The 23,541-nt window shown below is 45.4% G+C and overlaps 1 protein-coding gene across 11 annotated transcripts in view; it reads left to right on the forward strand.

Moving 5' to 3' along the window:
• The window catches only part of RALGPS1 (Ral GEF with PH domain and SH3 binding motif 1), a 315,256-nt gene that overhangs the window by 158,088 nt on the left and 133,627 nt on the right, over window positions 1-23,541 (forward strand). For all 11 annotated transcript variants that reach the window (XM_081803618.1, XM_081803617.1, XM_081803622.1 and 8 more), the window contains one exon: window positions 7,083-7,209. In XM_081803618.1, coding sequence (XP_081659744.1) covers window positions 7,083-7,209 — 127 coding nt within the window. The remainder of the gene's footprint in view (window positions 1-7,082; window positions 7,210-23,541) is intronic.

Consider the following 23,541-nt stretch of genomic DNA (forward strand, 5'->3'; position numbering starts at 1 on the left):
GTCTTGGGTCGTCGGAATGTAGGTGACGTGCGGATCTTCTTTTTTTTGTGACTGTGGACGCCTTTCAGCACCGCTTTCTTGGCCTTCAAAGCCTTTGCTTTGGCTTCGGCTTTGGGAGGGGCAGGGGCTTCTTTCTTAGTCTTCAGCGCCATCTTCGTAAAAGGGATCCAAAATAATTTTTTAAATGGCTACGAAACTAGTATTCCCAGGGTGATAATCAGTGGCATTTCTTGAAACATAATTTGCCTTTCTGTGGACATGACTACATTTTCCACAAGTTAACTTCTATCTGTACAGAGTTTCAGAAGGCCCTAGTCAAAGACAAATAGGGACAGACAGCTATCCCAGACACCCACGAAGTTTCCAAGTCACAAGGTTCCCTTATCTTACTTATGACAGGCTCCATTGCAAGTAGTTTACGTTAGATACACGACTTTGTAGCTTATTTATTTTTCAGAAACTGATAGTTTGTATCAAAAGAGGTAAAAATGACTTCTTCTAAGTGCCCTTGTTTTACTCCTCACTCATTCCACACTCAGTCTGCTCAATCCATTGGTCTATAGATTGTCCACAGCACTAAAAATTCTTTCCATACCAGCAGTAGACACTGGAATTGAAATAGAATTTTGAGCCAGTTTTAACATATTTGGAGCAACAGGCTCTTTGTTGAAAAGCATTTCCACGTATCAAGAAATGTTATTCTGTTGGAAAGCATTTCCACGTATCAAGAAAAGTTATTCTCTCAAGGCGAGGGAACAAGATACCAATGTCCTCATGAAGAGGATTTGGAGGGACTTTTTCTTTTTCCCTCCATGGAGACAGCTCCCAGATTTGAGCTATTTACCAGATGAGGGAAGTTTTCATTATTAGTCCAATATAAGTGCCACATGTAGGTTCTCAGAGTGTGTGTGATAAGGGAAATTTCCAAAAGCAACCTCTTTGACCAAGATTTGTGATCTTCCTGGCTTTTGACCCCGTGGTTTATGAGTCCCATTTATCCCATGCAGCTGACACTTGGTATCACGAAAATTATGTAATATCAGTATCCTGCGGCTTGATTTTTACTTTGTAATTTTGGTGTACTTTGCATCAGTGGTCACAGACCCTTTCTCAATCCTAATGTTCTATATTTTTGCTTTTTGCCCTGTTTGTAGAAAGGGTTTACCTGGTTTGTTGATATAAAAAGTAGTTCTCGGGTCTGGTTATCCTTTCTATAGGTTTGGCATTTAGTTTTGTTTTGTAACATATCAATTTCTAATTTTATCTACTAATCGATTTCCCTTACCCCCCACCCATTTTTCTAGCTTCTTGAGTTGAATGTTTAGTTCATTTATAATCTTATTTGTTTAATTTGAAAAGAGTTTAAAACCATGCATTTTCCTCTCAGTACAGTTTTGGCCTCATCACATAGCTTAACGTATGGTTTCTCACTGTGGTTTGTAAATCATCCATAATCCTGGCTTTTATTTTTTTTCTTTTACCCAAGAGTTATTGGAGTTTTCAAAATTTTCCAAGGATTTGGATTTTTAAGTAATCATTGTTAGTTTTTCCACTCTTTTTTTTTTTTTTTAAGATTTTATTTATTTATTTGAGAGAGAGAGAATGAGAGACAGAGAGCATGAGAGGGGGTAGGGTCAGAGGGAGAAGCAGACCCCCTGCTGAGCAGGGAGCCCGATGCGATGCGGGACTCGATCCCGGGACTCCAGGATCATGACCTGAGCCGAGGGCAGTCGTTTAACCAACTGAGCCACCCAGGCGCCCCTAGTTTTTCCACTCTTTTATTCAACAAATACTTAGGCAATGTACTCTCTGTGTCGGGAACCATACCAGATTGAGGAAATAGTGGCGGGAACACAACCAGCATGGTTGCTGCCTTCGTGGAATCCCCTGTTTGCTGAGGGAGACACATGTAGTTGCACAATTAACCCCAGTCATTGTAAATACTGTGGAGGAAATCTCAGGGAGTCTCACGGCTTCAGCTTTGCCAGAAGTGAAGTATCCTATTGTATTAAGTGAACTCTTCCTTGATCTTATCTTCTTCTCTTTTTTTTTTTAAGATTTTATTAATTTGAGAAAGAGAGTGAGAGAGAGAGAGCGCACAAGCAAGGGGAGCAGCAGAGGGAGAGGGAGAAGCAGGCTCTCTGATGAGCAGGGAGCCCACTGCGGGGCTCCATCCAAGCACCCTGGGATCGTGACCTGTGCCAAAAGCAGACACCCGACCGACTGAACCACCCAGGCGCCCCTTGATCTTATTTTCTTACCTCTTTTCCTGGGCATGAATGCTTTCAGTATCTGTTTGACTTGTGCAGGCAAAGTAATTTATTTTCTTGTATGTAGTTTTGATGGTTCCTTCCTGAGGCTTCCATTAAGGTCTGAAATCTCAAGGACCTTCAGTTCTTGTGAATTTATGGCTCTAGTTGTAATAAAAGTTTAAAACATGCATGAATAAATGCTGTTATTTTTTGAATAAATGAACCCTATATTTAAAAAATTGTCTTAAAAGAATTTTTTCAACATCATACATGCACATTAATTTTAAAAATCACTAAGTACAGAAAGGCTTAGTGAAACAACTAAGACTCATTGATCCATCCTCCATACCCCATACCCCAGAGGCAACCACTTCCAGTTCTTTAGTGGTTTCTTCTGCTAGTTTCTGTCACATTTCCACCCATGTGCTTTTGCTACAATTTCTTGAGCCATTCACTTTAGATAATAGTTGGTGACTTCTTTGTATGATGGATGTTGGTTTAGTTTTCCTGAACTACCTTTTCTCTTTCTTCAAAAACCCTCATGTTACTGGGGCACCTGGGTGGCTCCGTCAGTTAAGCATCTGACTCTTGATCGCAGCTCAGATCCATCTCAGGGTCGTGAGTTCAGGCCCTATGTTGGGCTCCACACTGGACATGGAACCTACTTAAAATAACAAAACAAAACACTCATGTTACTATAGTTAAATCACTTTTGTTAAAGGAGTATTCAGTGTTTTAGTTAGTAGAAATGTGTAAATATAGTTCTCTGTATAGTCAAGTAGTAAACTATGAATAACATGTCCTTCCTGGAATACCTTTTTGTTTCCCTGGAATTTCTAATTCCCTTAAAAAAATTCTTACTCTAACTACCATCTGTCTACCAGATAAAATATATAATGTTACATAATATAGTCTTATACTGGTATATAATTACAGTATAATATTATAGTATACTATATATATTATTGTATTATAGTATATCTAATTTATAATAGTGAAATATATAATGCTATTTGATATATGTATACTATCTGGTAGATAGATGGTATATGTGGTAGATACATACACACATATATATATATATAAAATATTATTATGAATATTTTATCAGATTTTTATATAATACAGTTGACTCTTGAACAACATGGATTTGAACTGCGTGTGTCCACTTACACACAGAATTTTTTCGATAAATACAGTACAATGCTATTTATGTATTTTCTCTTCCTTATGATTTTCTTAATAACATTTTCTTTTCTCTAGCTTTATTGTAAGAATATAGTATATGATACATATAACATACAAAATATGTGTTAATTGACTGTTTATATTGTCTGTATTCTGGTCAACAATAGGATGTTAGAAGGGGCACCTGGGTGGCTCAGTCGTTAAGCGTCTGCCTTCGGCTCAGGTCATGATCCCGGGGTCCTGGGATCGAGCCCCGCGTCGGGCTCCCTGCTCTGCCGGAAGCCTGCTTCTCCCTCTCCCTCTCCCCCTGCTTGTGTTCCCTCTCTCACTGTGTCTCTCTCTGTGAAATAAATAAATAAAATCTTTAAAAAAAAAAAAATAGGATGTTAGCAGTTAAGTTTTGGGGAAGTCAAAAGTTATATGTGGATTTTTGACTGTGTAGGTGGTCAGCTCCCTAACCCCTGCATTGTTCAAGGCTCAACTATATATATACACACACACACACACACACACACACACACATATATATGTATATATGTATAATAAATATATAATTTTTAGATTATTTTATTATATATAATAAACATGTGTTTTATAGTATGTTATGAGACTTTTACATAATTTATAAAATCTTAAAATTATTTTATTTTAATTTAATTTTTTATTGTGTATAATAAATAGATCCATTTCCTCCCCAGACAAACGTGCTATCCTATCAGGTTTTCTACTGAGACTTCTCTTTCTCTGGAGACATCTCTTCCAGGGCTGATACTATGTGAACCAGTCATTCTGAAGGCCTGTTGTTCATCTGTCATCCCAGAGCCTCCATTTACTACTTCTGGATTGGATCCACTGTTTCCTATATCCCATATCTTCCTGTACTTGGTTTATTCCTTTATTTTGTTAGAGGAAGTTCTCAAGTAGTTTTCAAATACATGTATGGGAAATAAATGTTCTGAGTCTTCTGGCATCCTGTGCATTACTCCTCAGAAATCTGATGCCATCCTGAATTTCATTTGTGGGCACAGAATGGAACAGATGAGTGAAGTTAACCAGATCCAGCCCTTCTGGGTGTGTATGTGAATGTGTGTGGTTGGCGGGGGTGGTAAGGGGTGGTGAGGGGGTTGGTAGGAAGTATGTGTGTAGAGGCAAGGTTAACAGAGGGAGGTATGACCTGGAGGAGCCTGGTTTTAAATTTAGGAAGCACACAAATGTGGCTGCCTTTGGTTGTCTCACTCTGCTAAAGAACCCCGATTATTGGTTTGAAGTCAATGTACAGGGTGATTTTCATGAACAACCTCATATTGGCCTGGTCATATCCATCTGTGCATATCCAGGACACAGATGACAGGCTGATCACCTCTGGGGTACCATGCATAGAGGCACTTGACAGGCTAGGCAGGGAGGCTGGACATGGTGGGGGACATGGGCAGTCCCCCAGCTGGGTCCAGAGACCAGTGGTGGAAGCAGTGGATGGCAGCATGGCTCAGCTGTAGTGTGTGAGGATAACAGGAATTTGTTTGCTGCATGAACATGGGTGATTGCCAAAGAATTCAGTGGGGTTCTAGGTTGCATTTAGTAAAGAAATGGCCTCCCGGCCAACAGAGTCAGGAGTCTGCTCAGCTTTACAGTGGGGCAGTTCACAGCTAGAGTATCTGGTTCTGATCTGGGTGTATGTTGTTCTGTAATGAATTTCTCACCCTTGAATGTTCATTTCAAATGCTCCTTTCTATGTAGAGCTTTCCTTGACGCTTCCCTTGCCCATAATTTATTTATTTGTCTGGATTCTTAGTCTCTATTTGCTTACCGCATTGCTATAATATACGTCCCCCTCCTCTACTGAGTCACATTCCCCAAGGATCCTCAGACAGGTCACTTCATCTCTGTGATGTCGAACCTGCTGTTCTGGCTCTGTCTTTGTCACTGGGCTTTGTAAAGATCAGATGAGGTGTACATTATGGTGTACAAAAAGCAAATGGGAGATCGTGTTATTTCCTGTGCATTTGTTCATGTGATACTGAGTAGCAGCTTCAGATTCACAAGCCAGTTAAGAAGCCGTTGTCCCCAGCATCTGTGTAGCATCTCTACTTTCGTATGTCCTGAATTTCTCAGTGGGGTAAAAAAAGCTTGCTATTTATTCTCCAACTTCCTCAGCACTGGGACCTTTTTTTCAGCTAATTCTTTTGCCTTCTTCCCTGAAGTCCTTAAGCTGTCACTGCTTAGCTGGGCTGTCGTACGGCTTCATCCTCTGTGACTCTGGAGGCCAAGGATCAAGGAAGTGGGCAGGGCCTGCCCAGAGCAGTTTGGGCTCTCTGATGTACCAGGCGTGGCCTGAGTTTGGGATTTGCAGACCCAGGTCCTAGGAACTGCACTGTATTTGTACTAAACCCAAAGGGGTTACTTGAGTACAAAAGGTCTGCTTCCCCTGGTGCTGGACAGTGACTGTTCCACTTCTCTGTGCTGCATGACGGGGCAATTGAACACTGGCCTACTGAGTCTGATGGACGTGGCAGGGCCGCAGGCCCACATCCTTGCACCGACCATCAGGGGCCCAAAACCAAGCTTGACCAGAGATGCCCCGTATGTCCTGCTGGGCTCAGCCATTGATCTCAAATCCTGGAGGCACTGGGTTCTGAAAGCTAAACTTGGGGGAGCTCCCAACATCAGCCACATGCTGTGCCAAGGCCAGCCCTCTCTGAGTGACCCTCCCGCAAATCCTTTTGTGAAACCAGGTCTCCCAGCCTAGACTCCTTTCCTCAAAGCCATTTTATTTAAGGAGCCTTCTCGCTACTGGGTCTTAGCTTGGGACTTGCAGGACAACCACAACATGAGTCTGGAAAACCAGGAGTTCAGATTTCTATTTCTTCCTTCCAAGAAGGCTCCTTATGCACAATGACCATCCCTTCCCTGGTGACCAAGCTTTACATACTGGAGATCTCAGTCATAAAGGATCTTTATGTACCTGTGGCTGTGGGTACATGCTCATCCTGTCTTTGCTTAACTAAATCACCCCGAGGATGACTGCATTTGGAAAAGAAGCTTGGCTTCTTTGGATTAAAATACTGTACCCAGTATAAATATGACACAGCCATCAACTGCAGGGAATCTGGGATAGCCTAGATGGGAGAGGCAGCCTGGCTGTGGGCACAACACACACGAGTGGACCGTGTCAAATTTCCTGGGGCCCTTCAGCAGTGGAGAAGATGTTGAGGAAAGAGCAAGAAGCCATGGACCCAGGGAGAGACCTGATGTAGTGGTGCAGAAACTCTGGGGGCCCTTGCATCTGGAAGGGGCCTCACTCTGTGAGCCCCCTGCTGTTGCAGGGTCCGTGCACCCATGGAGGTAGGTGTGCAGGGTGTCGTGGCTTCATTTCGAATTGTGGACTAGGTAGCTTTGGAGGATATCTTCCAAGTGTGAGATTCTGTGAAAAATGACAAAATCGAGGCCATGAAACTTCATCTCTGCATGTAACAGCCTCTTAAAATCTTCAGTTGTACCCAGGACGTGGTACACTGCAGATGTGTCATTTAGGACGTTTCCCTCAGTCTTTGTGCACAGTTATTAGCCTTTTTTTTTTTTTTTTAAGTTTCTTCTGGTTTATTTCTCTTCTCTCTCATACCCTATGTTTTCTTGCTGCTTCAGCTTTTGAATCGAAAAGACAAGACCACCTTTGAGAAATTGGACTACCTGATGTCTAAAGAAGATAATTACAAGCGGACCCGGGAATATATCCGAAGCCTGAAGATGGTTCCCAGTATTCCCTATCTAGGTAGGAGTCTGAATTGGCTTATTATTTATTAAGAAACCTGCTCAGTGCCAAATGAGATGTTTTTACAGTTTCTAGTTGAGAAATTTCCAGAAGCAGCATGGGCCATGGATAAAGAGGTAATTGGTTAGTTCCTCAGATTGGAGCAGGCCTTCGATACTTCCCAAGGATGGGAACCTTGCTGAGCGCCTTGAAACAAGGGATATTGTGCTTCTTATATAAGTAACCTGTGAATCACAAGCCTCCCCAGCCTACAGCTTAGAAGGGTCACAAGGTTCATCCACATCCTCTTTAACTAGGGGAACTCAGGGCCAAAATTCTCTGTTCTGGATCTCTGGGCATTATTAACATATTTTATAAGATTTGTACCAACAAAATTGTAATGATTATTGATTTTTCTGATTAGAAAAAATACAATGTATGTTCATTGTAAGGGATTAGGGGAAGAAAATCAATATCATTTGTCACCCCACGTAGATACAATCAGTGTTTTGCATCATATTCTTTCATTTGTTTGGGTGCATATAAAAATCCATGTTTATAGTGAACATTTATTGTTATTACCTGCATTTCTATACTATGTCTCAATCCCATTGCATGGGATTTGCCAAACTTGAATTTGCTAACATTGACATTTAGGTTGATTCTACATTTTTGTTATTAAAATGTTGCAGTGAACATCCTTATTGCAAAAACCTCTTGCATATAGTTATGATTATTACCTTACAATAAATTCTTAGAAGTGTGATTATTGGGGCAAAACATATGCAGATTTTTGCTTTTTTATGTATGTTTTCAAAACGCTCTCCATAGAGGCTGTAGCAACTTACATTTTCGTTGCAAGGGGTTAAAATGATCTATTTTTCCCATGTGAACAAATACTGTGTATTTTCGTCTGTGGGTTTTTTTCTTTTCCTTTCTCTCTCTCATTTTTTTTTCTTTGCCAATTTGATAGGTGAAAAATACTTCTTGTAGTTTGGGTTTCATGGTAATGCTAATTTCATGAAAAATATTTCTGTCTTTTATGACCTAAAAATAACACTAATAATAAGGAAAATTAAGATTTTATAGAAGTGGCTCCCTAATATTTTCAGAGATCTAGTGTTAATTTCTTGGAGGTACATTTTTGACAACTTACAAATATCTTCCATGAACATTGATTTCTAATTCCTTTTTTTTTTGAGAGAGAGAGAGAGAGAGAACACGAGTGGGGGGGTAGGGCAGAGGAAGAGGGAGAATCTTAAGGAGGTTCCATGCCCAGCGTGGAACCCAGCGTGGGGCTCAGTCCCATGAACCTGAGATCATGACCTGAGCCAAAATCAAGAGTCGGACGCTTACCTGACTGCGCCACCCAGGCCGCCCCTGTTTTCAAATTCTTTTAAAGTCATTTTGGGAAATTTAATTTTCAGAGAAAATTGTCCACTTGACCCAAGTTTACAGAATTATTTGCATGGAGTTCTTTTCCTCATTTAGTTTTCTTTGACCATAGTTTTATATAATATTCTCCTATAAATTTTAGCCTCCTATGTATGGATGTTTGTATTTGCTTTGCATTCCTGATAGTTTGCATTTTTGTTTTCTCTTTCTTTTTTTCATTTGCTTTGTCAGAGATATGTCTGTTGGTCTTCCCAGAGAATTAGACTTTGTCTTTATTGGTCACGTTGTCCTTCTGCTTTCTAGTTTGCTATATTCTGTCATCCTAAGATCTGCTTTTTGTCTCCACATTTTAGCACCTCTGAAGTTAGGATGCATCTTTCAATTGATGGCAAACAAAGCATTGTGACATTAATTGGAAGCGATTTTTCGTAGTTATACATGAGATAACAGTGTGTTTTAGAATGACATCCTATATTTGATGAAATATGGACTTTCTGCTTTTGTCTTTTATAGTTCATCTCTCCTGTTTTCCTTACAATTGTTTTGTTATTTCTGTTAACTACTTTGGTTGTATTATTGGCTCATTTGTATAAATACTACCCTCTCCACTTTAATTTGGAGAACAGTTAAGGGCATACATTTTGCTCTGATGGCTGCTACATGTTTTGTGATACAGTGTTCTCAGTGATACTCTTTTTTTTTTTTTTTTTAAGATTTTATTTATTTATTTGACAGAGAGAGACACACAGTGAGAGAGGGAACACAAGCAGAGGGAGTGGGAGAGGGAGGAGCAGGCTTCCCGCTGAGCAGAGAGCCCGCGGGGCTCTATCCCAGGACCCTAGGATCATGACCTGAGCCGAAGGCGGTCGCTTAACGACTGAGCCACCCAGGCGCCCTCTCAGTGATATTCTTTAAATGTTCTGTGATTATAGTTTCAGTTTTTCTTTTATCCACATAATAGTTAAGGTAGTGGTTTTTTTAATTTTTAAGGACTTGAATTTTCTTCTTGTTTTAAATGGCTTTATGAAGATAGAATTTACGTCCCATCCATTTAGAGTGTCCAGTTCGGTGGTTTTCAGTCTATTCACAGAGTTATGCAGCCATCAACACAATTTTGCAACATTTTCATCATCCCAAAGACGAACTCCTCACCCGTTAGCGGTCACTCCCTTTTCCTTCTGGCCAGCTCTCTTCTGCTCTCACCCCCAGCCCTCGGCAACTGCCAGTCTACTTTCTGTCTCCATAGATTTGCTTATTCTGGACATTTCATAGAAATTTAATTGCACAGTATGTGGTCTTTTATGACTGGCTCTTTCCCCTTTACTATCATGTGCCCAAGGTTCATCCATGTTGGAGCATAATCACTCCATTCCTTTGCATTGTCAGATAACATTCCATTGTGTGGAAACCCCACATTTTATTTATTTATTTGATGGACATTTGAATTGCTTCACTTTTTGGCTCTCACGCATCACAGTGCTACGAACAGCTTTGGTTTTTAAAAACATAGTCTTCTCTCTAATTTTTTTACATGGGTTTAGGATATGTGGCATATATGCTTTCTGGGTTTAAGAAAAAGTTTAACATTTGTTTTTTGGTTTAAAATAAGATCATTTTTTGTAAATGTTTCATGGGTGCTGGAAAAGAAGGTGAGATCTCTCAAATTGCTCTTACAATTGCATTAGAATATTTAAATGATTAATTTGTGATAACTTAGTCTATCAAGGACAGAAATATATGTTGGACTCCCCTTGCATTTCTGATAGCTTCTGCCTTACATTATTTAGTATATAGAAGTTTATAACAATTGTATGGGGCGCCTGGGTGGCTCAGTCGTTAAGCATCTGCCTTCGGCTCAGGTCATGATCCCAGGGTCCTGGGATCGAGCCCTTCATCGGGCTCCGTGCTCGGCGGGGTCCTGCTTCTCCCTCTCCCACTCCCCCAGCTTGTGTTCCCTCTCTCGCTGTCTCTCTCTCTGTCAAATAAATAAATAAAATCTTAAAAAAAAAAAAGAAGTTTATAACAATTGTAAATTTATGGTGAAGTGTCCCGTACAAAATGATCTTGATTCTGTTTGTTAATTGTGTTTACTTCTTTGTCTGATATTACTTCTGTGAAATCTGTTTTATTTCTCATTTACATTCATTTTATAAACCTTTGACTATATTTTGGGTTTGAATATTTTAGATTGCTTTAAGTGTGATCCTTGAAAACTGCAATTAGTTGGACCCAGTATGAGAGATCTTGCCTTTTAGTAGGGGAGTACTCTTCCACACACTTTTAGCCTTGTGCCATATTATTATTGCACATCCTTTTAGCCTTGTGCCATATTATTGAATCGAACATCATTCTATGCTTTCTTTTTTATGCTTTCTTATTCTTTCCTTGTTCTTCTCTATGGCTTCTACAGTGTCTTTCTACTTGACATGCAGATCACTACCTCAGATTACAGTGGGAGGGCATGTTGATTCGCACAGCTCACAAACCCATTCCCACTCTCCCCGAGGCTAATCAACTGAGGGATGAAATTAGATAGTATTAGGGCGAGCGATGCCTCCTGCAGGCCCAGTGGTTCAACTAGCAGAGGTGCTCCCAGATTGTTAGGGATGACCTCTTCTCTGTTCCTAAGAATGAACATGAGAGCTGCCGTTTATTGTCTGCTTTCTCTATGCCTGGCACTTTGCTAGGCGTTGTAATGCATTATCTCAATGAATACTCACAATGGCCCAGTGAATAAGCAGGCACTGAGAGGTTGCCTAGGGTCACATAACTAGAGAGTGGCAGAGCCAGGACTTGGCCCACATGGTCTGGCCATAAGCCCTAAGCTCTTGACACTGCCTTCTCCTGATGCCCCACCTCCACTGTGCAGGTCATTATTTTCCTATTCCTCCCTTGCAGTTGGCACCTGTGTGTTCTCTGCCATTTATAACTTGTGGGTGGCCTCCATCAGACACTATATGAAGTGGGATGAATTGTGTTGACTCTTTCTTGTGACATTCTCTGTTCTTGGACCTCAAGGCGGTGATGTGTTGGGCTTCTGAGGGCAAAACGGACCAATACTGTCTCCCCTTTCTGAACCCTGCCCCTTGTAATCAGACCACGTGTCTGAGTCATCTCCTCAGGCCGCTGGCCAGAGGGCCCTCGTTCATCACCCGTTGGCTCTCGTGGTCTGCACTTGCAGTGGACGCATAGCCTGGGCCGGCCCCGAGTTTCTAGAGCCATGGCCCTCCTTGTCCTTGATGGCCTCATCTCAGCAGCCTCTTCCTGGAATTAGGTAGTGGAGAGACTCTGTTTAGGCCTCGGTGTGGCTCAGCGCTCCTGCTTCTTACCTCTAAGAGCCCAGCTTAGCTGCCCTGCTCTGGGCTTGCAGCCTGATGGCGATTTCCGTCCCCCCTCAGCCAGTCGGGCTGCATTTCTCACACTCATACAAAATAACTCTTGACATACCCCAGCAAGAGGGAGACAACAGGAAGTAATGCCAACATGCTTTCTGTTCTCAGGACTGTGTGAGGGTTTACCATGGGGGGTGCCACAGTTTCGTTAAAAAGAAGGAAGCAAGATCCCATTCTGAGGCTTAGTGGGCCCATCGTCCTGAGGGCAGCTGGAGCCCTACCTGCCCATCTGATCACCGTGGACAGACCCTCCCCACATCCAGGTTGCGGTTTCAGTACTGCTTCCTCCGGGAAACCCAACCTGTCCCAGGGCTGGATTTGTTTATCGAAGGAGGAATAGTTACATAATTCCTGGAAAGTACAATATAGGAAAAAATGTCTGAAACCATTTCTTTTTCCCTTGGCAAAGTCCTCACTGTAGGTCTTTCCCTCAAGGAGAAGGAGTTATTCTCTGGGAGAGACTTCAGGTCAGTTCCTGATATTTCCTGCTGCTTTGTTGCCTCTGTTGCTGGAGACCTTGGATGCTGCTCCAGCAGATACTTGCCTCTAATGGCAAGAATGGGGTTTATTTTTGTAACGATTCTCTTAAGTTTATCTGTGAAAGGTTTTATGCTAACTGGTTTCCTGGGACTGTTCAGGACTTTTCACTTGTGTGTGCCTCACTCCCAGTAGAGGTGCCCTCACATAGCACTAGCCGGTGTTAATAACCGTGTACGTGTGTCATCCAGCTCCTTTGCATGCAAATTTTAGGGCCAGTTGGCCGCATTTTGGCGCACTGTTTCTCATGAAACATAATTTAAAAAACTGAGGGAAAAACTTACTTCATTTTAAAAATAAGACTGTCTGAAAATGTTTCTTCTCAGTTACTTCAAAGCGTAAAGATAGCGGTGGGAAATAGGTCAATTATTTGCAGCTTAAATTGATCTGATGGTAACTCCTTGTTCATACCCAATTCAGATTGCAGTGATAATAAAAGCAGGCGAGAGCTGTAAAGAATGGTTCCACCATTTATTTCTAAACAGCTTTATTGACTTAGAGGGTGTTTGGTTTTCACTACCTATAATTCCCTCCAGGAAATAGCTACATAAAATTAAGAATGTAATGGATTTTAAAAGGTTTAGAGCTGATTCTAAAAGTAACCATAGGCAGTGTGGAAAATCATGATCTCTCAAGGAACAAAAATAAGGCATTCTGACAGTTCTGAATCGTAAGAAAACATTTAGACATTCTTGGTAAATTTACCCAGACTTTTGATATATGAAGGAAATTTCTAGAACCTAAGGCATTCTTTCAGACAAGCAAACCCTGCCGTAGATAAAGTAAGCCTTTATTTTCAACTATGGACTCTGAGGTTTAAGATAAAGGCAAGTTGTTTCTGAGTATAGAACAAACAGACCTAAAAGGACTTTCAAAAAAGAAGTGTTTACGCCGATGCCCAAAAGCCCCCAGAACAGCAAGGTGAGTGAGGGGCTCACACTCTGAGCCTGAGGGCAGCATGTGCCAGCCCTCTGCAAGATGGTGTGTTCTCAGAGCCTGCCATCGAATGATGGGTGGGCATTCTTGTTAGGTGATGGGCGAGACAGACACCCTTTCTGCTCTGGTGGAGCTCACAGCCCAGAACTGATCACTAGCAGCGAACAAGAAACTAAAAAGTAAGCTGAGCATTATGAAGGGAAAGGCAAAGGAGCTGATAAAGGGGCCCTGACCCAGTCTGGGGGACCAGGGAGGGTTTTCTGGAGCAAAGCCCTGAAGGATGAATAAGCTGGGTGAAGAGGTGGGAGGTGAGCATGCCAGACAAAGACAACAGCTTGTGCAAGAGCCCCGAAGTAGGGAAAAACATGTTTGTTGGAAAAACTGGCTGGAGAGTAGAGAACGAGGGGGAGGGTATTGTGAGAAGCAGCTGGAGTGGAAGGGAGGGGTGAGATTGCCTGGGGCCCAGACACTGTGAGTGGGGAATTTAGGCCCCGATTCCCCCTAAGAGCAGTGGGGAGCCATGGAGGGCTTGAAGCAAGGGCATGGCCAGATTGGACTTGCATTTAACACATGCTGCCTTGCCTGCAGCGTGTGAGTAGCTTCAAGGAGATCAGGCTGGAGGAGGGAAGACCAGGTTGGGGACCATGCAGAAGCCCATGCTGCCTCACTGTAGTTCAGAAATGGCTAGAGGGGGAGGGAAAGAAAGCCTTTTAAACACAATTCATTTTATTTTATTTTTTTATTTTTATTTTTGAGAGAGAGAGCATGTGCCTGTGCAAGGAGGGGGAGGAAGGGCAGAGGGATATCTTAAGCAGACTCTGTGCTGAGCATGGAGCCTGATGTGGGGCTCGATCCCAGAACCCTGAGATCGTGCGTGACCTGAGCCAAAATCAAGAGCCGGACGCTTAACCGACTAAGCCACCGAGGCGCCCCCAGAAACAGTTCACTTTAGAGCAGAGCCTTGGAAAGACATAAAACAGTTGTCAGTGAGCACATTCCTTACACCTCATGGAGACAAATGGCAATTCTCTGTGCTTTGACTTTGAGAATCAACATGTGCCTTTGAGCTGTGGCCTACTTATAGCAGAGGTGAAAGGGCAAGCCCAGTGTTCTCTCCATCTACCCACAGAAGGCAGGTGGGATTGGACTGTCTAATGCTAGTAGCACTTCTGCTCCCAGAACATGGACCGGAGTGGCCACCACCACCCCAGGACCAAGTCCACTGGCTCACAGTTTGGGGTGACCACATTGTTATCCAGCTGTCCTCAGGTTCGCCAGCATTAAGGGTAATCCTTTCCTTTAATGCCCAACTGAAAAATTTCCATTCCACATGCAGGAAATCCAGACTTTTTTGTTTTTAGTTCTCCACCCCACGTGTTTCTAAGGATCCCCAAGGAATACTCACTTGTTCCACAGATCCATCCTGGTGGTTGCATGGTGCCTCAGCTGGCTGTCTGGCTCCAAATCTCTGATCCCTCCTCCCAGCATCTCTGCCTTTCCTACCTAGTCCTTGTAGCTGGACCTATGTGGAGCCAGCCTCCTCCTTCCTCCCCTAGGGAAGCACAGTTTAGGATAGATCAGGGGATGTCAGTGCCACAAAGAAAAGCTTAAGCTTGCATTCTGGAATGCCTGCTCCTGGAGCTCCTGGGCCATGCCCTTTCTCCTCTTTGCCTGATGGCCACATGCTTCAGGGCCGACCTGTTGCCCTCCCTTTCCTAGCCAAGCAGAGCCTTTGATCAAGTTTCCCCTTCCTCATATTGAGGCATCCATCCTCTCTGAGGCCCAGCAGGCAGGGAAAAGCCGCCCTCTGACCCATCTCAGACATGCTTCTTAGTCAACAGAAGAATCGCAAAGACAACTACCATCCCAAATGAAGGAAACCTTTTCCATTATTTTCTAGAATGGACAGCTGCATATTGTCTTAAATCTCTCCCTTCCAGAAGAGAATTTTGCCTTTACTTTTACAGTCTGAAGATTTGTTACCTTAAAATTCACATTTCTCTGGGACTTCACAGTTGTGTTCCATTTTTACAAAAAGCCAGTGGATGTTATTAAAACCCCCATTTTGTGAGTGAGAAATTTGACATATGATTAGCCAATGTCACATGTGAGGCGGATACCAAGTGCAACTCAACATCTCATGCTCTGGCTGGGGCTTCACCCAGCCTTAACTCACGCATCCTCCGTCTAGTGCCCCTATCTTCTTGGAGAGAAACAGTGCAGGAGGAAAGCATGTAGGGGAGACATTTGCTCTGCTGCACAGAGCTGAGCACCTTGTCACCTTTGTCCCTTCCGCGACACAGGGGGGACTTGCAATCTGCATTTCTCTGCATCAAGAAGTTGTGTCTGATCCCCAAAAGGAAGTAAGAGCATAACCCACTTTGTGCAAGAGAAAGTGTGTTTTCAGATAAGAATCCGTGTACTCATCAGGATGACTGCTTTGCTTTGACCTTTCATGTCCAGATTTCTAATCAGAAGCTCGCAATAGGGATAATGACAACTCCTTGGTTATTCTCTCCCACGTGACCGGCACTGCACTGAGCACTTTATGAGAATTATCTCATTCAGTCCTCCCAATGCTCCTTCCTCTGAGGGAGGCACTATTTTTAACTTATTTCACAGCTGCAGAAGCCAAACAGGACTCAAGTTAAAGGTCTCACCACTTTGCGGTGCCACTTCCTAACAGTGAGCAGTGCCCAACCCAGTCTGACCCAGTGCCGGGCCAGAAACCTCAGAATGTGCTGCATTTCCCTGTAAAAGGCCTTCACCCTCTGGGGAAACCCGGACAGTGGATTGAGAAGAATGTCTCTGGAGACCCTCCTGTGTGGAGTGGAGGCTTGAGATGGGGGACTGAGGGCCACCCCCCTCCCAGGTCAGCGAGCCCTAAGTAGGACAAAGGTTGCGGGTGGGGGAAGGGCTAGTGAGTTTCTCTATCCTCAGGACTAACCTGGTGCCTTGTATGTCTCCTTGCTGATTTGAAGGGAGAGTTAATACAATTGATACCGAGAATCTGAAAGATTCTGAGTGGTTGATAGCTTGTAAGATGGCCCTAGTGCTCTCTGAACCCCGGTATTCCTGTCCTTATGTAATCCCTTCCCCTTGAGCATGGGCAGAACATACTCACTTGTTCCTAACAAGTAGAATATGACAGAAATAATGGGACATCCATTCTGAGATCAGATTATTAAAAGACTATGCCTTCAATGTGAGGGGCTTGCTCTCTCTCTCTCTGTCTCTTGGATCTCGTCCTGTCTCTTGGATTCTGGGGGAATCCAGCTGCCTTGTGTTTGTCAGTCCCCTCCTCAAGGGATTGAGGCCTGCCAGCCACGATGTGAGTTTGGAAACAGAATCCACCTCAGTGGAATCTTCAGATAAGACCACAGCCTCAGCCCATGGCTTGACTGAGAACTTGAGAACTTCTTGAGCCAGGCACTCAGCTGAGATATCCTCAACTTCCTGACCCAGGGAAGCTGTAAAGTAATAATACATAAGTAAGCTACTAAGTTTGGGGGTAAATCTGTCACGTAGCAATGGACAACTAACACATCTCACAACCTTGATCACTACCCCACATTTATTACTTTGTTACCCCAACTGTAAAATGAGCACACAAAAGACTGTAAGATTGATCTCTAGGGCAGCAGGAAGTGCTAGGTCTGTCTCAGAAGCCAATTTTGAGGAGAGGAAATCCTGTAGGACAAGAGGGGATGGTTGCCACTCTGAGAGCTAATGAATTCTTGCAGTTCTGTAAGGAAGAAGGGTGCCTGAGAAGGGCCTAAAAAGTTACCCTCAGAAAGGCTGTAGTTCCATACTCAAGTGTATGTTGAGCTTTAGAGGGTAATGTGTGCAGACTTTCAGAGGTCCAGGAATGGCAGCTCAGGAAACTGGAAGACGTCCATTCTGTGTGGCCACCCAGAAAGCTGTGCTGGGGAGGGGCCTTCAGTGCCCACTCATTCCCTTAGAAACTTTTTAGATGATAAAAGTAACACATTGTTTGTTGTAAAACTCACACTAAAAAGTCTGTGAAGTAAGAAGTGAAAATCCCTTTATTCCTTGCCTACTCCCCAGAAGCAACCACAATTAACAGTTGGTGTGTACGTGTCCAGACATTTTAGTCCCCATACGCTAATGTATGTGCATGTGTGTATGTGGGGGGGGGGGGGGGAAGGATGCAAATAATATTGTGCTTTTTAACCAAAATGGGGACATTTTATTCATTTTGTTTTGCACCTTACATTTTGTTCCATGTAAAGAGTCACAAATGTTGTTTGGTGGCAGCACATATAGAATTTCTTCCTCTGTCCGGTGGCTCCGTGGCGCCCGTGGCAGGCACGTGCGTGGTTCGCTGAGCTGGGCCTGGGTGCGTGCTGGTCCGTTCAGCTGTGTGCCGACTGACGAGCAGGCAGGTGGCTTCTGCGCTCTCCCTCCGATTGAAAGTGTGGTGGAGAACAGCTTTACCGGTATGTCTTTACTCACCTGTGGAGTATTTCCGGAACACTGAGTGCGCGAAGAGGAATTGCTGGATGGCCTATCTGTGACTTCTCTCCGGTAGCTCCTGCAGGAGCGCCCTCTGAAAGGTGGCAGTTCCACTTGGCCGAGAGTGTGAGCGTGCCTGTCAGCTCCGCTCTCATCAGCACTAGGTCCTACTGGCCCCTTTTTATTTATGAGAAAATGTCAGGTGAAAGGTGGCATCTTGTTTTAATACACATTTCTCTACCCGCCAATCCTTTGTGCTCTTGGCAGAGAAGCTGCTTTTCTACTTCAGACACGTGCTCCCTGGGCTCTCCTGTGCCCGGGGTCAGGCAGCCAGGCCTGCAGGCCTCCCACCCAACTGCTCGGCCGCCCTCTGCTCCCGCCTCTGTGTCCTGAACAGCTACGTCTGTCCTTAATCTCTCTCCTGTGTCCCCAACACGGCCCCACGCTGCCCTGAGCCGTGAAGAAGGGCTGCCTCGCTGTTGGGTCCCGCTGGAGAGGAGGCTGACAGAAATCCGTGCCTGCACACTTGTCTGGGGCTTGGTCAGCATTCTGGGCTTCAAGGAGGCTTTGTGCTGCTTCTTATTCTTTTCCCTCTTGGAGCTGATGAGGGTGTTGGCCTCTGTCATCACATGGCTCCGGAAGGGAATTCTAATTCCATGCCTCTACATTACCCTTCCAGGCTCTGGACCACTGCCAGCTCCCTAAGGGCCAGGGCAAATGGCTCATCCACCCTGCCCAAGGAGCTCTCTTCTCTCGGGAGATGTCCCTCAGTCTCCAGAGGGTGCACATGCTGAAACGGGGGGAAGGAGCACCCCTTGACCAGCCCATAGAGCCAGATTTATCATGACCAGTGGTGAACAGGGGATGGGATAGCCAGATGGCCTGTCCACCTGGGAGCTGCCACATGTGGAAGTACTTCGGGAAGGCCGCACAGAGGACAGGGGTTATCTGTGTCTGGGTTCTCCTGTGTGGGCGGACCTGCCCCAGGCTGCCCCATGTCAGGAGAGACGGAGATACTTGAATGTCTCGGTGATGGTTGGTACCAAGGCATTGTATCCACAAGTGGCAGAATCCAAGATTAGGTCTGGGTCAGGCTTGCCTCTGGATCTGAGAGACACTATGTAAGGAAGCTCCAGGCCTGAAGGCATGGAGATGGCAGACGGGGACCCAGCTACCAGATGATGTGGCCCAGGGCTTGGACCAGGCAGAATTGGCACACAGGGTGACACTGGGACTGCCAAAGGGTGGGGCTGAGTCAGTCGGTTGGAGGACAAGTGGAAGCAAGACGGGGACGGCCCAGACTTTAGCCCTGGCAAAGCCCTGGTAAACAGCCCTGGCTTCCTGACATCTGGGGACCTACTGTCCATCCAGTTACTTCCACACACATGGGCTGGCGGGCTAGCTCACATAACTGCTGCTGCGGGCAGGAGGCCACCACGTTTCTCAGATGTGTAGGGGTTGATCACAGGGTGAGAGAGGGGCCTTGGTTGTTTCATTCTGTCCTTGCGGACAGTGATCTAATGCTGCAGAAGCAGGAGTGCAAATCCTGGGCTTTAGAGGGTAAAGCTCAGGCTGCGTGTTCTCGGGCAAGTCACTTACATCTCCGAGCCCTGATTTCTATTCTGTCAAAGGGAGTGTAACTAGAAGACCCACCTCATAGGTCTGTTATGAGATTTAAGGAGACACGCATGGTACCTGGCACACAGACAGCACCCCATAGATGGTAGATGGCATGAGTGTAATCCAGAGCAAAATACTGCCAGGAACACTCCAGCAGTGGGGACCTTGTTGCCTCCTGTATCCAGAGACTATTGAGAAACTCGGTGAATCCAGGAAGGGCAGGAAGAGCCCATCTGGGCCTAGCCAGGTGTCACATTTAGTGACCCAGCAGGGCCTGGAGGGTTGGATGTGCTTTTGTGGGGTACAGCAGGAGTGGGGGGGGGGCGGTGCTGAGGAATAGACACCATCTAACGGGTCGTGGGACAGAATCCACCCAGGCAGCAAAATGCAGTCTCCGAGAGGAGAGGAATGAACAGCAGCTGAAGTACATGTAGACACCTTCTTGGATATAGATCCAGGCTGAGACTCCTCCTAGGAACCTGGGAACCACCCCCAACTGCCCCCCACAGCACTGAACTCCAGCAGCAGTGTTCATTCCAACCAGAGTTGATAGGATTGAAGTGCACACCCAGCCCGAGCGGGCCAGTCGGAGCCTCTGGCCGGGAGTGAGCATTGGAAGGGAGGGTGCTTGTAAGTCTTTGTTGGCACTGAGACCAGGAGGACATGTGAGCTCAGGAATTCCATGCTGGGAAAAGCAGATGGATGCACAATGAGAAACAGAGAGACCTGCAAGCAAGGGAAAAGGAAAAGAAGGGGGAGAATCTGGGAAAGCTCCTGCCTTGCCTCTTGAAGGCTTTCCAGGCAGTTTCTGGTTCCTGGCCCTCGTGAGGCCCAGCTGCGTCCCTGCTCATGGACTCTGGGAGATACCTCGTGTCCTTATGTAACCAGCTTATTAAATGAGCTGGACTCAGTCAGGTATAAGAAGAAACCAACTTAATTTTTTCCCCAGTGTCCTTTCCAGCCTACCCTGTGGACTAGCTCTTTTCCCAGTCGACGCTGAAAGCTTAGCAAGCCTCTTCGTCTTTCTGCTGTTAGGCATGAAAAAGCTGCATCTGTTCTAACCACCCGGTCACCGCAGACAGCCCGGCGTAGCAATCGGATGACTGGACTTGTAAAGCCCGACCAGACTCAGAGGCCTGGGGTGAGGGAGGGCCCACAGTCAGCGCTGTCACAGGACCCCGCAGCCCTCCTGCCTCCCGCTGGCCCACCAAGGTTTGTCAGCCTTGGGGTTGGACCAGGGGAGAGGGAAAAAGGAGGGGTCAAGGCCCATCTTATGTGGCCCATCCAGTCGTCATTCAGAGCTTGTGCCCCGTGGGTATACCAGATGCTCAAGCACGGCAGCTGCTGCTGGACAGATTCCCTTCTGGGCACCTCGGACTCAGCCGCCGTGATGGGGTGATACGCCACCTCCACCTCACCACTTACAGCTCCTTCCTTGGCTCCTGGGCCCCCTTGCACCGCCCTCCACCCCACCCTCCAGGCTGCCCTCCGCTTCCTAGGAGGTGTCCCTCTGTGGGCCTGGCATCTGCTCCGGTGTGCTCTCATTTCTCTCTGCCACAGACCTGGGGACTCTAGCCATGAGTCTGCTGATAGTGCCAGTGCTGGCCCTTGCCACTCATTTGGGACAGTCCCTCGAAGTCCCTCTCCCTTGATTGAGGGTGAGGGGGAGCACCCACCTGTCCTGTGGTGGTGGTGGCCGGGGAGCATATCGTAAGGACCCCTCATTCGCCCCTGCCCCAGGATATTTTTTCTGCACTTCTTACACAGGTTACAGATGGGCGATCAGCTAATGTAGAATCCGTTTGGGGCCACCCTCCCATAGGGATGGTCCTGCATCCTGCTCTAGAATATGGGACACTTGGCAGCTTTTATTTTGCCCTTAGCTTTGGTGTCTCAGATAAAACCGAGGCAGAAAGAGTGCTTTTTTAACATTTTGCTACACTTAAGACGTCCCCTTTTTGTTTATTCCGGTTGTCTGCTTTTGTCTTACTATGACCCAGAGTCTTTACAAGATTGCATATAACAGATGAAGTGGTCTCCGGAGATTAGGGAGGACCTTGGAGCTCCCAAAAAGCATCTGTAGATTACGAGCATCCTAGACTCCCATGACCATTGTTTTCAGTAGTTCAAAGGTGTCTTTTTCAGTCTTGCTCAAATGGGCAAAATTTGGGAGAGGGGGTCCTGCTCAGTGTCACTTGCTTGGAGAACGTCACTGTCTTCCGGCCTTGTTCCCCACATAAGCCCAGCCGGTCAGTGGCCCCCAGCGACCAAGGTATTGGCCCAAACTGGAATGTGGGGGCTTACCTGGGGTAGGAGAAAGTCTGGGTTTCTCTGACTTCCTTGAGGTCTGTGGGTGCCTTCACCATGGAGACCTTAGTGATAGTAGTGCTCCTATGACTGCAGGCCTTAAAAGGCCACTGGCTGGGATGGGAGAGAAGGGAGGGGTGTCGGTCTGAGTTGAGCAGACTTCAGGGTGCCAACTGGCTGTGTTTGCTGGGCGGTGGAGCCACACACCAGACACTAAGGCGCATTGCACTTGAGCCCCCTGCCCCCCTCCATTCTCTTCGGATGCTCTTGGTCAAACCCCCATTTTACACCAAGGAGAGCTAGTTCCACCCGTCTGATGGGTTTATTCCTTCCTCTCCTTCCATATAGCCGGGGTGTGGTTTAATTCAGGTTCGGGTTTTGGGGTGGGGGTTGGGAGAAACAGCTGGTATCATGGCCTGCTTTCGTTTGAGTCCCAACTAGTTTAGAAAAAGGGTTGCTCCACATTGTCTAGCATGGCTTTCCAGAACTCTTTGCTTTGGGTTTTGGATCCAAGACCAGTGACCAGTAAGGCTGGATGGACCCTGTTTTCCTTTACCATCAATCCTTATGTCCTGGACACTGCACTCGAGGTGTGTGAGGAGGCCTGGCTGTGATGTGGGCCAAGGTCGAGATACTCTCACCAAATAGCACACAACAACTGATGACCCCAACAACCAACTAGAGGTTTGGGAGAAGGGAGTTGAGAACTCTTACTTAGGGCCTGACACTCAGCACCTTCCGGATTAACTGCTGCTAGAGCATTCCTACCAGCAGTCTGACTGTGAGCCTCATTTTCTCCTCTCCTGTGAAGTGAGAACAGTCCCTTCTTCACAGGGCTGCTGTGAAGGTTACATAAGAAAACATGAAGTCCAGTTCCAAGCACATAGTAGGCTGTAATAAACATCTGTCTCTCCCCAACTGCATCTTTGCTAAAAACAGCTCTCATGTGGCAGTATTACTTGGCCACTGAGAAGAGGGATTGCTGGGTCCAAAGGGATAAGTGTTTTTAAATTTTGATGCATACATATATCCACATTTGGTACCCACATTGCCAAGTTGCTCTTCAAATATATTGAATCAATTTGTACTTGCGTACACAGAGTACATATTTCACCACTTGTCAACATGGAGCTTTTTTCATCTTTACCAATCTGATAGGCACCATGTGATGGTTTGTGCTTGATTTAATGTCCCTCTCTGGTTATTACTGAGGTTGGCATCTTTTCTTGTTTACTGGCCATTTGTGTTCTAATGAGTTTGTATACTTTACAAAGTTTTCTATCACAACATTTGTATATTTCTTCTTAATTTGAGAGAGTTCTTAGTATAGCATGAATATTAACCCCGTATTTTTCTTGTTTGATATTTGCCTTCAATCTCAGTCATGTTTCATTTTTCAGAGGGCAGAAAATTTGGGGTTTTCTTTAGTCATATCCCTTAGTCTTTTCCTTTTTGATTTTGGGGTTTTCCTGTTATGCCTAGAGATGACTTCCCAGCCCACAGATTTGTTTTTCTGGCAGCTAGTATGGAAGTTGGATTGGAATGAGGGAGACAGTGCAGGGCTCCTGGTCTTTGGGGAACCTGTTATAGTAGTTGAGGGGAGAGGAGACACAAAGGCAGAGAAGAGGGCTTCCGTGGATGGATGGATGGATTGGCCTTGGCAAGGCAGGGGGAGAAGTCCTTGTTTTTG

This window comes from Leptonychotes weddellii, chromosome 14, assembly GCF_054177405.1.
Source record: "Leptonychotes weddellii isolate Sample4059 chromosome 14, ASM5417740v2, whole genome shotgun sequence".
NCBI classification, from domain to species: domain Eukaryota; kingdom Metazoa; phylum Chordata; class Mammalia; order Carnivora; family Phocidae; genus Leptonychotes; species Leptonychotes weddellii.